This window comes from Electrophorus electricus, chromosome 17 (genome assembly GCF_013358815.1).
Source record: "Electrophorus electricus isolate fEleEle1 chromosome 17, fEleEle1.pri, whole genome shotgun sequence".
NCBI lineage: Eukaryota > Metazoa > Chordata > Actinopteri > Gymnotiformes > Gymnotidae > Electrophorus > Electrophorus electricus.
This window is the reverse complement of record NC_049551.1, coordinates 9,028,774-9,050,866: the sequence shown is the minus strand read 5'-3', so window position 1 is coordinate 9,050,866 and position 22,093 is coordinate 9,028,774. Positions and strand designations below refer to the sequence as shown.

General features: G+C 39.4%; 1 protein-coding gene across 3 annotated transcripts; it reads left to right on the top strand.

Annotated features, from left to right (window-relative positions):
- Positions 1–3,832: 3,832 nt before the first annotated feature.
- sh3bp2 (SH3-domain binding protein 2) lies at positions 3,833–21,074 on the top strand. Of its 3 annotated transcripts, none has more exons than XM_027009042.2 (13): positions 3,833–3,901; positions 8,874–9,013; positions 9,191–9,293; positions 10,064–10,181; positions 11,028–11,095; positions 11,816–11,901; positions 12,034–12,093; positions 12,227–12,836; positions 17,823–17,937; positions 18,264–18,319; positions 18,971–19,046; positions 19,199–19,258; positions 19,761–21,074. In XM_027009042.2, exons 1-13 carry the CDS (start codon positions 3,846–3,848, stop codon positions 19,899–19,901), a joined length of 1,689 nt encoding a protein of 562 aa, XP_026864843.2. In that variant the 5' UTR covers positions 3,833–3,845; the 3' UTR covers positions 19,902–21,074. The 3 variants fall into 3 exon arrangements, with proteins under 3 accessions (XP_026864843.2, XP_026864842.2, XP_026864841.2); XM_027009041.2 differs by lacking the exon at positions 3,833–3,901 and adding an exon at positions 5,186–5,409 and having other exon boundaries at positions 17,826–17,937; XM_027009040.2 differs by lacking the exon at positions 3,833–3,901 and adding an exon at positions 5,186–5,409.
- Positions 21,075–22,093: the final 1,019 nt, after the last annotated feature.

Here is a 22,093-nt window from a genome sequence, read left to right as displayed (position 1 = left end):
TTTTCCATTTTCCAACAGAGTAGTGAAGCCTATAAAATGTCTGTTTCAGGGACTTTACAAGTGGAGGGGTGTGAGCAGTGGTGCTGCCGGAAGAGAGTAGCACTTAATGTCTGCATTTCAGGGCATTTACTTCACTTCTGTTGAAAGTATAAGGAGCTCATAATTCAAGGTTTTTTTCTTTTCTTTGTTAATTCCTTACCTTGTGTATTGTCATAATCATCTGTATAAAGAAAACCATCTACTTTATTCTTTATTCACTGTTATAAAGCTAATTTGTGCCTCGTCTGAAATATGTCATATACATTCAATACATTCATATCACATATCAACTTATCAAGGAGAAGAACAGCAACTCCGTTTGGATTTTCTTTTTTGTCAAAGTTTAACTTGTTCAACTGCCCAGCCTAAATGCCCTTATTTTGAATGATAAATAGCTATACAAAATCTCAATTTTAATATTGTACATTTGAAAGACTTGAGACTATTTAATGAACTGAATGTCTTTACACACACATATACATATACTGTACCACTTTTATCACATCTCCTTCACCCCAAACCCAGTCCTTTCAGTGTATGTTCTCTGCACATAAAGGTTGTGTGTGTGGCCTTTTAGGCAGGTGGTCAGAGGTGATATTCACAATTGTAGTAAAGTACATCTCATAATTGCAGTACACTGCAGTTCTAACCTGGAATCTTCTATCGATAGATAGATAGATAGATAGATAGATAGATAGATAGATAGATAGATAGATACATACATACATACATACATACATACATACATACATACATACATACATACATACATACATATGTACATAGATACATAGACTGAGAGGAATGAGCTGTATTGTCTGTTATCATTCACTATCATTTTGCTTTTGCCAAACCTAACACTTCATAAATTACCTAATCAACGCATATGTTTGCCAGCAGATGGCAGTGTTGGTCTGCTTGATGTTACTGACATAACGCCATTAATTTTTTGCGTCACCATCTCTGTGACGTAGTCTTACGCCTCATCAACCCTGTGAAGTTTTTTTTTTTTACAGAGACGTTGATTTGTTTTATAAAGTGTCCTTTAAGCGGTACCATCAAGCCAAGAGAATAAGACCGAAAACAGTGAAAAGCTGAGATACAGAAAGAGAAACAGTGATAAAAATTGAAAATCATCAATAATTTTATTTTTATAAAGCTTTGCAAATCGTGTGTACAAATTGAACTACTCCGAAGTTTACATAGTTTAACTAGAATATACCACTTTTTCAAGCAGTAGTAGCACAAAACCGTGTGTAAGAATTGTGTGGGATGAACATCTATAATTACCTGTGACATTTTCGTATTTACGTACTGTGTTTTCCACGATAATTGTGTAAAAGCAGAGGCGTTTGTACGATTTAAAAAGAACTAGTAAGGAGGCCCAATGACATTTTGAAAATTAGAGGCAACATTTATGTTGTTTTGAGAGCACTATTAAGATCTTTATCAACCAAGGTCAAGTCTTGATTATTTACAAGTTAAATGACCTAATGACGTAACACAACAACAATATTTTATAATTCTGTGTGACCTTGTGCATATTTTGCTCCCTTTATGTTCATAAAATATTCTTAATTCAATTAAACTATTATATGGTTTCACAGTTGTGGATTTCACAAATTCACAATTTATTGTCATCACAAAAATAGATAAGTGTCTTCAACAAACTGAAACATTTGGGTTAGAGAAACATTCCAAGTGGAATATTTTAATAATGGTTCAAATGATTCACTGTGAATGGTTCACTCAACATCTTGTTCAACAGAAAGTGAATAAATACTAACAACCAATATTTTATTGTCTTAGTTAGCTAGATTGCTAACCTAGTTAGTGGTGCTGTGAAGAAAAAGAGGTCCACTGACAACTCATAGATATAATTTTGGAAAACGGCCAATTTAATAATTTATTTTGATCTGTATGAAATTAAATAGATTTGCTTATTGGCTAGCCATTTGCCGACAAATGTCTGATTTCTGCTGTCCACACGTTTTCTGGAACTAGCTCTGAATTTAATTACCACCACTAAAAATGTCATTCCTAACCAACACACTGCTCAAGCCTGCCCATGCCAAAGAAAACGTTCATGCCCTTTTGAAATAGTTCGGAAAAAAGAAGAAAATGATGATTAGCAATTTCCCCAAGGCTTAAACGACAGTCAATAATAGACCCTAAGTCCAGAGATGTGGGAGTACGTCATATGTCAGTAATAGCAGCATCGAAATGCGTTGGTGTTTTTGTTCAAGTCAGCAAGATCCTGCTTCCTTTTAATGAGTAGTCCTCAAATAGCTAGTAAATGACTTCGAAATATATTTTTATTTATAAAAAATAAAATCAACTTTTAGTCAGGCTTTTAAATCAAGATTCCTTGTAACTGCACATGTAAACATCATTAATCAACTTAGGCTATAACAACTGGTCTAACATGAGCGCTAGAGACATTTATGAGGCAATGTAGGCATGTGCATCTGCTGAGGAGGGGAGAACAAATTTTTTTAGAAACACCTTGCCTGTGTACAGGTAAAGTCTATGTGGTTTCCATGCACATTAGCGATTATATAGTCCTTCACCTGTGGTTAATGTATGACCAAAGCACTGTGACCAGAAACACTGTGTAGGTGTTTTTGAGTGGTACTACTCTCAGTTCAGTTCAGTACTTCATTATTGATGCTGACACAGTAACATACTGGAGTAAATCATTCATGTTTTTTTAAGGATTTTCCCTTATAAGATTGTACCAGATCATCACCCACAACCACACCGCCGTCATGCCAATGTTAATGTTGTACTGAGGATGGTCCATAGCAGTGGTCCTGTCATCAGCAACAGCCCAGTGACATGACAGCCAATGAGTGCAGTAAATGTAGGGTATATTTCACTGTATTATTGTGTAGGAAAATGATGTCATAACATCTCAGTAAAGCTGCTGTATTCTAGAGAAACAGTTTACAATGGTGGGACCTTGATAATGACTGGACAATTCCCATTTGTTGAATGATGTTTCACTTTTCTGCACTCTCAAAGTAATGCAGAAACCCACTATTGTCCCACATTGCAATCTGCCTTCAGTGGACACTTCCAGGCTAAATAGGAAACACTATTTCTGAGATGGAAAAAGATGCTTGTGTACTGCTTTGTAAAGTTTCCTATATCTCAGTTTCAATTCCCTTCTCTCTTTCAGCATTGTTCTTCTCACACTGTTTGTTCAGCACAGCCAAGCTCTTTAAATGTTCCAAAGTGGGTGGCAGGCGGGGACAGTACCGTGAAACAGCGCCTGTTAGTCCCACTGCCAGTAGGCTCCTCTCAGCATTGTTTACATGCAGCTTTCTGGAAGCCACTTTCTCCCTTGTACTTCCTCTGTCAGCCGAGCTGAATACATGCTTTTCTTGTTGCCGTGCCACATAAAGTGTACAGAGTGTACAGAGGCACAAAGGGACCCTTCCTTTATGTGTCATGAGCACATCAGTGCTAATACAAGTCTTCCTGACCACTTCTCAGACCTTTTTGGGCAGAATGAGATCTAATGAACTCCACTAGGGCTCTGGATCTACTGCTTGTTGAGTTTCACATATTATCCAATATCAAAAGCCAGACTGTTGTACATTACCAAAGAATTATGAAAGGTTAATTATTTTCATTTAGGAGTCATGTACACAACAACTATTTATATGCTCACTCTGCCAAGTAAAAATTTTTATTGGCCATTGCTGAAAGGACGTCACCTTTGTGATCCTCCTGCGAATGGGAGGATCTCATGCATAGCACACTCACACATAACAAATTCAAGTGAACCCTAGAGGAAGTATATGAGCTTATTGCCAGCTGCTCATTTTAATCCTACTCCAATAGATGGGCTCAATGGGTGAGCTTTTTAAAATTTCCTTTTAGGCAAAATGCACCACTGTAAGTCTAGTACAACTATAAGTTGCTTTTTATTTGAGACCAGGTTGTATTTGAGTGACATTAAAGTAGTTATGTTGTTTCTTTACACTCATGCCAAGTGTACAGTCAAAAAGAAAAAGCATGCAAAAGAAAACGGTTGGACTTTGCATCTAGGGGGTTTTTGAGGGCATGGGCTAGAATTCATTTTTCTTCCATCTATAGATATGAAAATAGCCTGAGCAGGTGTTGGGATGCCAATTGCTGGTATTTGTTGCACTTACATGGTATGCCTATTCGTCAAAAGTACATTTCCACATCAAAGTGTACTTAAAGTGTGCATTGTCTGCATGGCAGTTTACTAGAGTGTGTCTGTTTATTGTCAAGTCTGAAAATTCAGGCTGATTTCACTGTTTCACTGGCTTCTACCTGGGTCCTGTTCTGCTTGTCATTTTCATGTTACAGTTCATTCACTTTAAACTTGGCTGCACTTGGCTTCCACTTGATGGAATGGGAAGTGAGAAAAGCCTTTCAGGGTGCTTTTATTTACCTGTGGGAGAATACATTTATGGACTGGAAACGGTACAGGAAACAGGCCATTTTTGGGCAAAGACCAGTGCATACTGTGTGGCCACAGAGCTTAGGTGAAATAAACTGAGGTGGTGCATTGAGTCAAACTTCAGAACTGAAAGCAAAACCAGGATTTTTGAGTGAGCAATGAAAGGCCCTCTTCTGATTTAAAAAAAAAAATCTAAAATGCATTTACAGAGGGAAAGTATATTTGGAAAGCAAGCCAGAAGAAGTGGTGTACTTGTCCATTGTTTCTTCACTTTTGTATTTAAACAACAGCTTGTGACCATTTGCTCAAATGCTAAAACTGTGGTCCAAATGTGAAACATAAAGATTCCACGTGTATACACATCAGGAGAAAAATAAGATACATGTGTGATACATGAGGTGGAAATCTCTTCTGATTGCTTATTATAAGCATTGAGACCTGTTTTCTAGCTTTGGCCTTTGGTGGCTAGGGGGACTTTGGCTATACAAATGAGCATGTCTGGACATCTGCTTTGTGCCATTGGGCCTTTGGCCGATGGCATTTGGCCTGGAAAGTCCCTCTCTTTTCTCCGAAGCCTGTTAGTCCTCACAATGTGACTGAGCCAATCAGTTTAGCCGATCTGGCAGCCAACAGGAAGTTGCACTCTGACAGAGAGGGTGTGAGTTTGTGGCCCTGGAGAGGAAGTGACTCGTTGTATGTGAGAGAGCTTTAGGTCCCAGGCTGCCACTCTCTGGGTCCTACATTCTATATCAATTCCTGAACCCCAGCGTTTGCTGTGCCACTCCGATTGCGGTTATGTGTTTAGCTTCAGACAGATAACATGGTGAAGGGGGCAGGCATAAACCTATGGCGCTACTGGTGAAGAAAAAGAAATCATTCATTCATCTGCAAGAAACTCATATGAAAATGTGCCTGACAAATCAGCATATCATGTAAGTGTATTTTCCTTTTCACCACTGGCTCTTCTTTCATAATCTTATAATTAAAATTATTACACAATACTATTGTATATGGACAAACACATTAATAAAATGTATTGGTGAGTATTGCTACAGTACTTAGTGAGGCATTACAGTTACTTCGATAGTGAACAGAAGTGAAACTGAATATTCACTAAAATATACTATGAAACTGAATGTGCAACGTGTTGCTGTGAAAATGCACATCCCTGTGTAACATGCACAGAAGTGATAACCACTTTTCTTGGGTAGTTGTTTTCTGCATTATGTATAGTGTAGGTGGTCTGCTTAATCTGCTTGCTATTGCCTTCTATGTGTCTCAAGTAGCACATACTCATATGACTCAGACTCAGACAGTATGTGGTCATACTGAGACAACCAAAGTGATAGATAATAAATAATGATGATGTTGTGAGTCAAAGCCACATGTGGAAGGGGAACCAGTGTTCATGGGAACACAAATAAGTGGGCGAGCATCTTACAGCATGCCCACATAATTCAAACACTCTGTGATCACTGATCTCTTTTAACACTAATCTGAGTTGAAGCAGTTTTCTTGTTGTGCAGATATGTATATTGAAAGCCTGTTTCATTAAGGGTATATGCCTTGTCTTTACTACACTTCTTTGAAATTACAAGGAGACAGGAAATGATATAAATGGCATATTTGGAAACAGGAAATGATGCAGGGGAAAGCCAAGCAGACTGCTGAAGGGTAATGAAGGCATGCGACCTCTTGGATATTTATATATACTTTATATATCTTTAAATACATATTTTCTATAGCTTTACCTTTTATGAACTGTGAAATGTCAGTGTTCACTGACTGAGGGATAAGTTGATCTATTTATGAACACAACGCTCCATTAAGTGTATTCAAATGTGTTTATGTCTATTTCTAAGCCAATTAAGACATGAAGAATATTATTTTAAATGTAGGTGTTGTTGGCTAGGTGATAGTAGCACAGTATTAGAGGAACTTGAACTATGACTAGGATAAAGCCCATCTGAGTCTCAGTGACATCATCTGGCTGTGGTCACTCAAAAAATAATTTTAGTAGGTCATGCAAACATTAGGAGTTAGCTCATGAGCCAAGTGAGGATACATATTTCCCCAACAGTATTGAGTCTTAGTAGAATTGATATTAAAACTGGGTTGTAATCTTAGAATTTGAATCATACAATATTGTTTTGAATTTCAATTTTTATTTAAAAATTATTATATCTTAAGGAGATTTTGAACCCTCAGCATTACCTTTGTGGTTGGTTCATGGTTGACTGAGCTGAACTTATGATATGTTATCAGAGTCAAGGAAGCTGGCCATTAAAGGGTGCTATCTATGATCTATCAAAGTACTGATGCTGTGCACATTAGTCTGTGTGGACATATAAACTCCTTGTGCAGCTGAAGCTGCTTTGATCTACTGTCCTACTTCGCTTCCTGTTTGCATCCCATGGGGAAATTGTGAGGGCTGGCCTCTGCTGGCCAGACCCCTAGACTATCATTAGGTGGCCAGCTCAGGAAGCAGGCATGCTTCTTCACCAGTGACCTTAAGATGGCAAGTTTGGGAGACCTCTTCACTTGAATAACATTGATACAGATGTACAGAGTGAGATCTGAGGCACAAGTCTTTATGGTCTGGCAAGTTATTTTGGTTATTTCTCCTGCATTTCTTATGTAAACTAACTTGCTTCACTGATTGGACTAAAAAGTAATGTAAAAATGAAACTTCCTCATTAAATAAATGCAATAAGTGCAATGTCACATTACCTACAAAAGCACCAAATGAAGAACTACAAAAGCAGTTAACTAAGACCACTGAAGATGCTCTAAATGTTGTTTACTTGTGGGGGTTTATTTGTGGGGTTTTTTTTTTCATGTATTACCGTGCACCCACTGACACTGCAGCCCTATGTGGTAGGTGGGGCATTTTGCCTTACATTTTAGCTCACCTACACATCATGCCTAGGGTAAAGGAAGGCAGCATCCGATACAAATCATAAGGCCGAGGGTTTGTGTTCCATGATGGTTACCACTCACTGGTGGAACCTAGTACAGTTTCAAAAGATGGCAGAGAAATAAAGATTTGTTGTTTATCCTTTCAAATGCCTTGAACTCAAGGTCATCAGCAGGGCAACAGAAGATTTGTTGCTATGTCACAACCACACCACTCCATTACAATTTAAGTGGCTAAAAATAACATCAGCACACCCTACAAAAACTCAAACTTTGGAAATTCTTTGGTCGCATAATCCACACATAATCCATAATTCAGTAAGAGTTCCTGTATTCTTGAAGGCATTCCCTACTTTGCCCAATTACAATTGATCAAATTGCCCCTTACCCTTGGGTAATGTTGTGGATCTGTCATGCTACATTCCATTGTCTCGGGGCTCTACCGAACTTCCAGAGCAATTTGGGAGAACAAACTTCCGGAGCAATTTGGGAGAAATCAGATTCTGAGATTAGACTCTTTTTCCCCTCTACCTGTGGCTGCTTCATATGCGCTCACATAGAGGCATCAGTCATCACGCAATGGATTTGGAATGGCAAGCTCAACTGGAAATCTATGTCCCTGTAGTGTGAGCAAAAAGGCAGGAAGGGACTCTGCATTCCATCTGAACCATGGTGCTTCCTGCCTGTCATGCATTGGCTTTGTCTAGTCCAGGGTCAAAGGCTTGGGCTGCTCTGACCACCTTTATTAGGACAGTGAGGGCCCTTGTGGTGTGCTGGTGTGCACCTCCTCTGTGCTCTATGGATCTCCTCCTGGCTCTGGCCACTGCTACCAGATTGCTGAGCGAGAGCACAGCTGTTGAGAGCATTAGAAGGCACAAGAGTAGTAGGTAAGATTGAGCTGTGGAGGGATTTGGGGGGCGGGGGAGGGGGAGTGAGAGAGGGAGAGAGAGAGAGAGAGAGAGAGAGTGACAGACAGAAAGAAAAAGACTAACCTTGAAAACATTGTGAGAGAGTAGTGAGAGGGTGCAATGCATGGTGGAAACTTAACAGAGTTATGATTTTGGATATTTTTTGCTTATTTCAGCTTTAAGAATAAACTGGTGTGTTGCTGAGGTGTCTTGACATTCTGCTGGACATAAATTGTGTTGTGTTATGACAAAACCCTGCAATTTTGCTTTAATATTTATAGAATATAGCACACTCCTGATGCATCAGGGCCTACAAATGCATTTCACTACATACTTCTCTTTTTGGTGTCCTGTTTCCTGTCCGTTAATGTACTCTTTAATAACCATTTATTTTTCTGAGGCATTACATAGTTCAGTTTTCCGTTTCTCAATAGCTCTTATTAGCTATCAATCATTTAATATTCTTTGCAGATAACCCATTGGAATAGGAGGGAGAAAGTGATTGGGATTAGGAAATGCATTCATCTACTAGGCGTCCTGTGTTAAAGAGAAGCCTTTCTTATTTACTGTAGAAATATGGCTGCTGCACAGATCTCCTGGCCCATCCCCATGAGGGCTATTGGAGCTCAGAATCTTCTCACCATGCCTGGAGGAGTGACCATTGCTGGGTATCTACACAAGAAAGGGGGCAGTCAGTTTAGCTTAATGAAATGTGAGTATCTTCACATCACTCTTGTTATCTCTCATGTCATTTCCTTGTGCTGTCAAGAAGAATGCAAGGTAGCAATTATCACAAACTTCTGGAGTCTTCTTTGGCAATGAAAAGATAAAAGAGTGGCATTTTGGAAATCTTGAAACACTTTTAACGGGAGGTCTACCAATCCAACAGGGCCTCTCCGCTACATTATAATCCATAGAGGTTGCGTCTACTATTTCAAGACCAGTAGCTCTGCCACACCGCAAGGGGCGTTCTCCCTCAAAGGCTACAACAGGCAAGTTCATCCACTGCTCAGTTTAGTTTATGAGGAGGTTATGAGGAAGTCAAACTGTGCGCTTCAAAAAAACAACTTCAAAACTGTCTAGTATGACAAATAATTAAAGTTAGAATGGCCTGAGTATTAATGCCTAGGCCTAGAGTAGGGGCTTAGCTCAAGCAGAGCTCAAAATATAACCTTGCTTTAGTGACATTTGTTTGCTAGCCACATCCTGTCCCAATGAGCTCAGGCTCTGCAGCCAGTTTCATGGTCTTATGATTCTCACCACACACACACACACACAAAAATTAGAACACCTGGTTGGTGCGGACAGCACACAATTTCCCTGACATTTGATTTTGATGTGTTCAAGCTAAGCTACATGAGCATGCACAGAAGCTGGGAGCAGCCTTTTCTGGCCCCCTGAGTTGCAAGTTCCATGCTGTAGGTAGTGTGTGGGAGTGTGTAATTATTATGTATAGTTACCATCCCCTGCTGTGGCTTCATAAAAATAGTCCTATGATGCAGCTGCAAGCATGCTTGACCTGCCTACAGCCAGCACCATATGTACAGTACAAGTACAGAAAATCTCAAGGGTTGGTTGTAACACTGAAGATATGACAGATATAAGTTTCAAGAACTGGTATTTATAGTAATTTGGAATCTACATTAAGAGCTCTATCTGACTTTTGGAGCTCAAAATGAATGATAGAATGTGAAGTAAATAAACTTTCTTATCTTAAAGCAACTATAATCAGCTTCTCATGGAGGTTTTAACTGGTTGGCAGGGTCATGCGGGCAGCTGAGGAGACAACATCCAGCAATGTCTTCCCATTTAAGATTGTGCACTTCAGTAAGAGACACCGCACATGGTACTTCTCATCAGCCAGCGAGGATGAGAGAAGGGTGAGACTATTACACAACATGTATCCTTATTAGGGAGGTCTAGACCTGAGGAAGGATGTGGTGCTTCACCTATATAAATGCTCGCACAAATGAAGAAGGACCTCGGTCTAAAATGTTCTCTTTCCTTGGAAACGTTTTGTACTATAATACAATGTAAATTATATTAAAGTTATTTATATGGGTGGTAAGTGTTTATTTGCATTTACACTATATAACCTAGAAATAAAATTTAATTCAGATAAACCTTTACCAATCTTTCCTTGAGCCCTGAACTAAAAAAAAAAAAAAATTGTTTTTAAAATTTTTCTAATGTGTGCTTGTTACAGTACTGAAAATTATATATACAGTACCAATATATATATATATTTTTTTCTTTATTAGAGAGAGAGAGAGAGAGAGAGAGAGAGAGAGAGAGTCCCATGGAATGACTATTTTGTTTTAACATTTCATTCATTTTTCTAATGTATACTTTGCTTACACAGCTGAAGGACATCTGTCCATAGGTCTTGTCTCTAGAAACCTTGTGTACACTGCAATTTTGACACTCTCTTTCTGTCTGTCTGTTTGTCTGTCTGTCTGTCTGTCTTTCTCAGTCTCTCTCTCTCTCTCTCTCTCTCTCTCTCTCTCTATATATATATATATATATATATATATATATATATAGAGAGAGAGAGAGAGAGAGAGAGAGATAGATAGATAGATAGATAGATAGATAGATAGATAGATAGATAGATAGATAGATAGATAGATTTTTTTCACAATGCATTTATGCATTTATGCGTTTATGTTGTAGTCGCATGCCCTATAAAAATAAATATGTATTGCTACTCATACTCATTGCTACAGAAATGGATGCGTCTTTTGAGGAAAGAGATAGACCACTATAACAATGAGAAAGATCTCCTTGTCCTAAGGTAAGGAGTGATTAACCTCTCTCCTGTTTTGCTTGTTTTTTTGTGTGATAGGTCTAGCTACATAGCTGGTCATGTTCCCAAAGGCAAGCTGTTCACTGTCACTTGCTTTGTTGTAATTATTACCATTACCTTCACTTGGTGGTACTTCTTAATTGAATTTCAGTTGAAATGCTGCTTATGGGTTTTAACATAAAATCTATTTCATGGCATTAATTTTGCTCTTAAAGTCACTTGGAGAGTTCTAGCCAAAATTGGCCTTGAAAATCACATACATAATTTGTGTTTGAAAATTCCCACCAACATCAGAGCATGTTTAAAAGCCTCTGTCATGGATTACATTTACTAATACTTTAGTAAACAGGTATGCTGTAAATATCAATAACAGCGTGTACTGTTATAGTGTTACTATGGGTTTATGTCTCTCTGTCAAATATAATAGCCTGTGCTGACAGTGGTAATGATTCCTGACTTGGATATTTCAGGCTGTCTAAGCATATGTACAACTAAAGTGATGAACACATCTGTAGCTTTTGGAGACCACTTGCAGAAGTAAAGCTGTATTATTTTTTTCCGCAGCATTTCTCACACTATCAGCTTTGGCCACTTCCCCTTTCTGATAAACAGATCCTATAACTCAACCATTTTCAGTCAGTTTAGGCTCCATGAATGCTCTTATGAATGGCAATGTAATAATCAATGGGTGATTGTTTTTTATTCTAGTGAATCTGACTCTGATTCTGAGAGTTTCTATGGCCAAATAGAGAGTCCTCTGGACATCACAGATGCCCCTGATCATCCTGAGGCAGGTAGGGTGTGTATCACAGCAGGCATTTCTGGTTAGATATGGATATGAGATATAGTTTATTACTGTTAGTTTGCTGTTAACTGTAGATATAGATGACCTTTGATTAACAGATAATTATTTTTTTTCCATTTAGAGTATAGATTACAAGATGAAGACAGTGATGAGGAGGACTATCTTCTACCTGATGGACCAGGTAGCTGCAGAGATGCTTATATATGTAGATACTTTATATTTACTTCGTGTTAAGTACAGTCATATTTATATTCAACCATGTAAAAAAATGGCTTATCATAACTAGAGATGAATCTTGTCTGTGGCTCTTCCAGGTCATTCCAAAGTACCACCTCCAAACTACCCTCCACCTCCTGTCCCCAGCCATGACAGAGACCACTCTGTCCCCAACCATCCTAAAGGGCCACCACCTCCAGTGCCACCTCTGCCCAACAAAACTCCCCCATGTCCAATTCGCAAGAAACCCTCTCCCCTTTTTCCAGGTCCACCAATTCACTTAGAAATTGTAGCCAAAGGCCCTCCACCACCACTGCCAATCTCTGTGCACACCACACAAAAATCCCTCTTCAACAGGATTAACGGGGGATTGGCGAGTCCCACGCCACCGGCTCCCTCCGCCGCTTGCTTGAAAAAGCTCACTGTGCCGCCCATAGCTACCCTCCCTGCATACAACCGAAAGCTCAGCCCCCCAGTGATTATCAAGAGCCCCTCCACTTTGCCCATCTGTCAAGACCTGGAGAACAAAGTAGTGCTGAATAACAGGGACAAGTTTGGTTTGTTCAACTCACACAACCACATTCCAGGCACTAAATCAGCAGAGGAGAGGAAGTCCAACTTACCCACTTCTGGAGGGCAGAAGGCGCTTTTAGTACCCAAGCCCCCGCTGCCTGGTGCAAAGCTCAAAGTCAGTCAGCCATCTCTCCAGTAGGTGACCTCTTACATTGCTGTCTATATGCTCTTTTGACCAATTCAAATAGGTCTTATAGCCTCCACATCCTCAGTAATACTGTTCATAAACTGTATGAATACTTTGTTGTGGTTATAACACTTTAATGAAATGTCAGTCTCAGCTAATGAAGTTAATTGGGACACCACCCTGATTACCAGGGCGTAACGTTGCCGCTGGCCTGAGTGCCAATGGGCGTAGGGCAAGACGCACAGACTCCCATCTAACAATGACTACACACACATTTTACATACATCAGCAAACAAACAATGACCAATGATGCACACGCTAGCAGAGGTTTAAATAGACATACAAAACACAAGACGTTAAACCCTGTGCAGGTGCGTGCTATCACGGAGGGCGTGGCTACAAATAAGGATGAACCCCCCTGCATGTAGCAGGCCGTACCACGTAACTCGTGGGGGAAAGCGTCCCGTGACACAGGGGAAATGTATTGATTTTCATTAATTTGTTAATGATTAATAATTCAGTCTCAACTCATGAAAGTCACCAGTTCAATACTTGATTATTTCTCATTTGCCAAACTTTAGAGTATCACTCTTCACTCACAGACATAATAGCTATGTTTATTGAATAAGCAGAGATAGGAAAAACATGCATAAAAATAATTGACTAAGATTCTACTAATAACCAGAGATATCAAGTTCACTAGAATCACTATAATAAACAAACGTAACAATGCAACCAAGCCAAAATAAACACAAATGATTTGTGGTGGACTAAAGTAGTTAACTAGACTAATAAAGAAAAGAGAAAGGGAAAAAAAGAAAAAAGAAAACATGTGGGAATGACAGGCAATCTACTTATCAACCAAACAAAGATCAACAAAGGAAACTTATTAATCACAAAATTTGTGGTGAAAGAGCATGACTACAAGAATAAGCGAAGACTCAGTATAAAAAGGGGAAATTGTTGTGAAACAGCCACAGGGAGAACTATAGGATTGAGGAGGTTGTATCACAGATGAGATAAAGAGTTAACTAAGTTTATTTGTCACATACATAGTCATACATGCTATAACTGGCAGTGAAATGCTTTTTGTAACTGCTCTGTCTGTGGCTGAGGAGAGATGCAGGGAAATGGAATGTGGTTTAATGATTAAATAATATGTTATGAATAAATATGTTATGATGAATGAAGCGGGGAAATGTATACTATGCATATATACACTGTACAATTCCAGTTTTTACAATTTTCAGTTTTTTACAGTTTTTGTTTTTACAGGTTTTTTTATATATATTTTTATGTTATTGTGGACATCATATGCAGAGCAGTCCCATCAGTTGCCCTGATTCAGGGCTTGAATGGCCTGTGGGAAGGATATCCTCGTCATTCTCTCTGTGTTGGTCTTCAGGGAGCAAAAGCACTTCCCTGACCTCAACAGAGAAGAGCCTATTGTTGGGATGGGTGGGGTCCTTCACAATCCTCCTGGTCTTTGTCTGGCACCGCTTGCAGTAGACGGTCTGCAGGTCAGGAAGTTCCATATGAGTGATGCGCTCTGCTACCCTCTGGAGAGCTTGTCTGTCAGTTCCCAAACCAGACTGTGATGTTTCCCGTGAGGATGCTCTCGATAGTGCAGGTGTAGAAGTTCCGCACCACCTTGGAAGGCATCTGAGGTGGTAAAGACACTGATGAGCCTTCTTTGCCAGCGAGTTGGTGTGGTGGGACCAGGAGAAGTCCTGCGAGATGTGAACTCCAAGGTACCTGAAACTGTCTACTCTCTCCACCGTGGATCCCTTGATCCTAACCGGTTGGTAGTGCCGCTCCTGCTTCTTACTGCAGTCCACAATCAGATCCTTTGTCTTGCTGATGCTTATGAGGAGATTATATTCCTGGCACCAGTTCTCCAGGTGTTTAATCTCCTACAGGTATGCCCTCTTGTTGTTGTCTGAGATCAGGCCCATGACAACGGTATCGTCAGCAAACTTGACAATGGTGGTGGAGCTGGAAGTGGCCATGCAGTCGTAGATGTACAGTGAGTAGAGCAGGGGCCTTAGGACACAACCCTGGGGAGCACCAGCGCTAAGGGTAAGGGTGGATGAGACACAGTTGCCCACATATACTTATTGTGATCTGCCTGTTAGGAAGTTGGAGATCCAGTCACACAGGGATGGATACAGTCCTAGATCTTCTAAATTGGTAATGAGTCTGGAAGGGATGATAGTGTTAAATGCTGAACTGTAGTCAACAAACAGCATTTTAACATAACTACCCCTTCCTTTGTCCATGTGGGTCAGTGTGGTGTGGAGCAGATGTGCAATTGCGTCATCATTGGAGCAGTTGTGGCAGTATGCAAACCACCAAATGGAGGCTGGCAGTGAAGGTGATGGTCTCTGACCAGCTTTTCAAAGCACTTCATCACGACCAATGTGAGGGCAACAGGGCGGTAGTAGTTGAGACAGGAAGGCCGAGGTTTCTTCGGGACAGGGACAATGGTGGACCGTTTGGAGCCGGATGGGACTATACGTCAGAGAGCATCAGGGAGAGGTTAAAGATATCAGTGAATACCGGGGCTAACTGGTCTGCGCAGGCTTTGAGGACTCTCCCGCAGATGCCGCCTGGTCCCGGCGCCTTCCTGGTATTCTCTCTTTTAAACACTCTCCTCACGTTGCTCTCCGTGAAGATGAGAGGGCGCTGGCCTATGGTGGGCTCTGCGCATGCACCATTGACTGCGCCGATAGCGCCATTTGCGTTGTTAGTACTAACACCGTTAGCATTAGCGCTGCTAGATGCAGCCTCAAAGCGAGTAAATAATGTATTTAGCTTCTTCACCAGAGACTCACGAAGGAGACTCATCCGCGCTCATCAGTTAAGGGGGTAGGCTCCTGTAGTCCGTTATTGTCTGTAGTCCCTGTCACAGGTATCTAGAGCCACTCTGCTGGAACTGTGACTCCAGTTTCCTCCCGTAGCGCCACTTCGCCCCTCTCACCGCCCTGCGCACTACGTATGCCACAGCCTTGTACTTGTCGATGTTCCCACTCATGATCCCCTCGTTACAGGCAGCAGTGAAAGAGTTCAGAGCCTCGCGGATGCTTTTGTCCACCCATGACTTCTGGTTGGGAAACGTCTTGATGGTGGTTCTTTGGTTCTAATCTAACTCCATGTAAAAACAATAAAGTTATTGATAAAGTTAATATCGGTAATGTCAAAAGGGAAATTCACTGGCTCAACCACGTAAAACCATCTTGATGGAAATGAGGGAGAGTGTCCATCTTCCTTCGAACCACTGGGATGGCACACTGAGAAAGCCTATCTTCCATTAAACCATCAGGATGGTCCTGGGAAATAGTGTCTGTTTTCCACTGAAGTCCTCTGGATGGCACTGAGAGAGTGTCTGTCTTCCATCAAACTGCCAGGATGGCACTGAGAGAAAGTGTCCATTTTCCATTGAACCTCCGGAATGGCACTGAGAAAGAGTGTTGTTTTCCCCAGCATTGCTAGTTCCATAGTGCATGAGCAATGAAGGCCAGTGAGGATGAAAAGACCAGGCTTCTCTGACCGATGCATTCGCTCTTTGGAGCTGGCTTGGTTAGAGAGTCATAAGCCTTCATGGGCAGGCCTTTCCAAAGCAGGAGTTTTGGATTCGTTGACAGCCACAGAAAGGAACAGCAGTCTCAATCCACACAACCGGCGAGTTTGTTTGATATAAGCTGTGTTGAGCAAATTCACAAACTAACAAATGAACAAGCAAAACAAAGAAAAAAATTAAATAAACAAAGAAAAAAATTAAAGATAACATGAGATTCAAGTCTTTCTAACCACTTAGGCAAGAGGCTTTGGACTTGGTTCAAAAGAAAAATTTGAGTCTTGATTTTATTTCTCACAGAAGTTCTGTAGGGGGAGAGACCCCGTTTCCATAAGTCTCCCTCTGTTTCACACCTAATTCCATACTGAGTAGGGGGTCAAGGTATATGTCAAGGACAGGGTATGGCTTGATTCATGCATATTCAATAGCCTTTGTTTTCATGATAGGGGAAAAATTCTTGTAAGAACTTCTAATAAGATACACTACAAATCAGTTAAACAAAGAAAATCATACATTTACTATGAATTTCTACCTCATGCTTTTAGAATGAAGTTTGTGAACAAAGCATCAAATCCTAGAATGGGTGAGACTGAATTATTAATCATTCCTTTCCTACTTTCAAGAAGTTATAAACTACTGACTTTAATATAGTTTATCTTACTGGTTCATATAACATTTCTAATAAACACAATTAGGAGTTGTAACAATTTGTTGACAATAAACATGAGGTAAACAACATACAACTGAAAGGCTCAGGATGAATAAAGCAAATTAATAAGGAACAAGTCATGACAAAATTAATGAGACACTTATCAAATAATATAAGCAAACATCTCAGTTTGAAGATCATCTTAAAATAACCATACATTACTGGCTGATTACCATTTGACATCATAGTGGTTTAAATAGCAAATTGTTACTTTGTGAACCTGTGGAAAAGAGAAACATATATCTGTGAACATATATTTGTGGGATGAGAAATGTTGGTTGTCCTGGTAAGGGTTTGAGTGTGATGAAATGTATGGTCACAGTTCCTTGAAGTATAACCAGGCTGTTAAGAATTTCCTATATTCCACTCTGTGTGTTATATGACACATAAGAAGAGTGGGAAGGGTCAGAATGCCAGGCCAATCAGTTAGGCTATCAGCATTATGGTTTTGTTGCTCAGCATCATGGTGCCAGAGAGTTCCTGGTTCCTGGTTCCTGTCCATGGCCCAGGGGTGAGGCAAAGCCCACATTGACGAGGTCAAAGTTTCATCAGGGGGATGATTTGTAGTTAATTTTCACTACAACTTTATTATGCTTTTTATCCTTTTCAAGCTGAAGCAGTGATGAGCCATTTGGTGAAGAAGAAAGTAATAGGCTAGATTTAGACATGTGCGTTATGGTGTACATTTTCACTTTATTTTTCTCTCAGAAGATCTTCACCTGATGGCCAGAGTTTTCGATCCTCTGTGGAGGAGAACCCTTTAAAATTGAAAGTTAAATCAAAGACCAATGACGAAAACTCAGACGACAGCGACTATGAAAATGTGAGTGAATGCCATATGTGCAAACACCCTGCTTGTAAGGTGACACATTCCAATAAGGTTGAGGGGGCAAGTCACTTCTACAATCGAACTAAAGTCAAAAATAAATTCAGCTTTCTGTGGCTTTTATATCATACTTTCTCAATAGTCATGTTTTTTCCTATTGTCATTGCATTTAACAGCTCTGTGTTATTGGTTGATTAGAACACTCAAAGGACGATGACGTTAGGATTCCTTGGTAGAAGCAATTACGTAATGAACCTAAAGAAATAAGGAAGAAGTGCAAAAGGAAGAAATATGACTAACTTGTTCATGTTCCCATTTTTTAGGTAGAGCTGCCTGACTGTGTCTTCGTGGACACAACAGAGACCTGCGCTGTTGAAAAGTAAGTTGGCGATTTTCATTTTTAATATTTCCCCGTGCCTTGTGCTAGCATGTCAAACACATAGCCATGTTAAGTGCTATGGTTATGACATGCAAAAGATTAACTGATGGTTTTTATACTCTGTTAACTAGAGCCACTAGAACGAGTGAATATTTATATTGCATTTACATTTGAGCCATTTTTATGGATGATTTTTTTGTCAAAATAAAAAAAAAATTATATATATGACAATACGGCAGTAAATAAATAATCATAACATGAAAAATGTATATATGCAGTTAAATGCGTAATTAAATATATCTATTTATCTATATATCTATATCTATCTATCTATCTATCTATATATATATATATATATATATATATATATATATATATATATATATATATATGAATTTTAGTAATTTTAATTTAGTAATTTTAATTAAAGTATTTTATTTATTCCCACATTTTGGCTAATATTCAATTTCTGACCCATAAACGACCTCCATAATTATTAAGCTTCAGAGATGTGACTTCTTAAAAAGTACATTGGGATTTTGCACTATAATAAAGTTACTCACTACTCTCCACTAGTGGAATGGAGTGGCAATCACTTTAAGTGGGTCTTTCTGCTCTCATTTCAACCCTTGTTTAATTTTAACACTTCAGATTATTTAAAGAGACAGCAAGATCACCCCAGGATGGCCTCTACTGTATCAGAAACTCAGGAACAAAGACATCAAAGGTATGGCTCATAATTAAATCCAAGCAGGATATTATGCAGAGGCTGTCATGAAATGAGTGTGGATGGTGTAGAGTGTGGTTGTGGGGGGGAGGGTGTGAATTTGTCTATTTAAATGAATTCTTTTCATTCTCTTGTTCTTCATTCTTTCATAGGTGCTTGTTGTATGGGACATAAGTCTGAATAAAGCCAGAAACTATCGAGTCTTTGAGGAGGTGAGGGTCAAGTTTCATGACTGTGTGTGAAATTAAGACCTGTGCACAACAGAGAGAATTTTCCTTGATAGGGGCATATCCAATAGTAGAAGCCCTGAAACCATGAGTTTTCAAGTTGAGATTTTCTCATTAAATATACCTCACACAAAAGTGGAAGTGAAAGGTGAAGCATTTAGTAAAAGTATTTACTGCTGATCCAACTTAATGTCTGTGAATGCAATAACATTTAAAATATTTTGCAGACCAGGCATTATGCAAAAAAAAGTAGGATGCAAAAAATAACTGATCTTAAAAGTTTGTATTTCAATTTCAAACACATTTAAACTGTTAGTTCTGTAGAGAAGACCTGTGAAGAAACTGCTGCTGGTTAAACATGCCAAAACATCATGATGCCAAAACATCATTATTCTCAATTATGGTCTCTCTCTCTCTCTCTCTCTCTCTCTCTCTCTCTCTCTCTCACTCTCTCTCGCTCTATCTTTCTGTGCTCCTCCATTTGTAGAACTCAAACTTCTACCTGGATGCTGAGATTCCTCCCTTCTCATCTTTGGCAGCTCTTGTGGAGTACTATTGCCGCCACCCCCTGCCCAACCACGGCTCCCTGTGCCTGCAACATCCTTATGGATACACCTCACCTAGGTGACATCATCCCCCACATCTGCGCAGAGGCAGCCCATGGTATCATGGCCTCAAATCCACAGGTCTGTGTCTCCTGGACTGCAGATCAAATACAACTGCTCCCCCTGCTGGCTGTAAGATCTCACTACAGCAGATCAGGCATAGCTGCCATATGAACTAGACTTGCCAGTGAGCGATATGGAAAGACAGACATGGAGGAACATGAGTTACTGTCAAACAAAAGGACAATGACCCATTTAAAAACAGATGAGTTAGGGATATCAACGTGAAGCAATTCAAAATGGACTTGATGGAGAATCAAGCAAGTTGGATTTACTAGATTCAGCAGCTTGAGCCAGGTTGCTGGTGTTTATGTAGCTATTTTTACTTTAGCACATAAGCATGCACACAGCCCATATGTGAGCCTGCTGTCTGCTGAAACACATGGTTTCAGAAATTACCAGAATTGACATCAACATACTGTATACATACAAGCCTTCTTAACATCAATATGTGATCATTAGCATACGGTATGGTCCAAAAGACTCAGACCACTACCAAGAACTTGTTTATTACATAATTTACATAATAAGTTCTTTAACTGCTTATTTTTACAAACTTTTTATTTATTATTCAGAAATATCTCATTTATAAAAGGATTGTCTGAAAAATCTTCTTTTATTAAAAATATTCCAGGTGTCTGTAACAATGTGAAAGAATCTTAGTGACATAATTTGAGCCCATGTGCTGAAAAAGTAGACTGCACTTCTTAGTAGTGCACAGAGCCTTATGGACCTTCTGTATGTATGCTCTGAAGTGCAATACACAGGAGACACAGGGAAGGTTAGATGTCTTTCAGGGTAAACATATGAGCATCTCCCATATGATGCTTTCTGGAAGTCCTTCAGGATCTAAAATAGGGACTTTTGACCTATTTGATTTACACTTAAATTGCTAATTTTGTATAGATTGAAAATTCCTAATATATGTTATTACTGTATGTAAAATATTCAATTTAAAATTCAGCCTGCAAAAATATTTCCATTGTTAATTATCTGTTGTCAAATATAGCCATGCTTAATTAACTCAGTATGCAAAAAGATTTCTCCAACCAATTTTCAGTGTTACACTGTACAACACATGTCTATTTTCTGTGCAAATACTGTAAACAGTTACTTTAATACAATTTTACATTTTATAACTCTACTTCTTGAAACATTTGGAAAATGCACACATGTAATTACTTTATCAATGTCTTTTGTCTGAACACCATTTTTTCCCAACTTCAGTTCAAATGAAATCCAATGTCAGCACATTTCATACAGTGCCAGATTGCTAAACACAGTAAAACGCTGACAAGAAAGCCAAACAAACAATGTCAGAGGAATATGTTGATAAGAAGAGTATCATTATGATGTTTCCGTGATCTAAGTCAGTGATCAAAACAAAAGTCCTGGGTATGTGTTCTGGGGGAAAAAGTAAATACACATTACCTGTTATGACTCTTTCCTGAAATTTTCAGCATGGAAATCTTCAGCACTAAGATAAAAATTGTCTCTAATGTAGGTTTGAGCCTAAACATTGACATTATAACCTCTTGGAAAATTATCAATACACAATCAGAACTATATGTGAGTCTACCCACTCCTGCTCCTGCTCCTTATTGTGCTTCTCTATACATTTTCCCGGTTAAAATCTGTGCCTTGTTCTGTTTGATGTTGCTGGTCTAGTTGCTGAAGACTACTTTATCATCAAAAACTACATCCAAAAACCACCTAAAATGTTATGTTAACCAGTAATGTTAACAGTTTTGTTTTTGTATCATAGTTGCTTCCGTTCTTCCTCAGTGTGCAGAGTGTAACATGTTTAGCTATTCTTAGTTCGTCATTAGAGTTTTATCTGTGAAAAGTGTAGATTAATTACAAGTCTGACATAGTAGAATCTAGTGCTAGAGGTGCGCATCAAGACCTTAGAAAGTTTTAGACCTATCAAGGAATTAGAATTACAAGCTCTGGGTGCCTTAGGTGAAGTTAACAAGCCCTCAACTCCGGCACTACAGCCCTCACAGTGGGGAGAATGGGTGACATCAAGGCAAAATAACCTAGCTTCAGCTCGCCAACGGGAGCACCACACCTCTCCCATTTGTGTGTCCAACAGGACACCCACCCCAAGGCACCCACTGAGAAGCCTGTTGAAAGAGCTGTGGTTATAGGGGAC

Coding starts and splice junctions, on each gene's coding strand:
- sh3bp2 (XM_027009040.2), top strand. CDS start 5,324: ATGGCGCTACTGGTGAAGAAAAAGAAATCATTCATTCATCTGCAAGAA. Junction 10,182..11,027: donor CCAGCGAGGATGAGAGAAGG/GTGAGACTATTA, acceptor TCATTGCTACAG/AAATGGATGCGTCTTTTGAG. Junction 11,096..11,815: donor AAAGATCTCCTTGTCCTAAG/GTAAGGAGTGAT, acceptor TTTTTATTCTAG/TGAATCTGACTCTGATTCTG.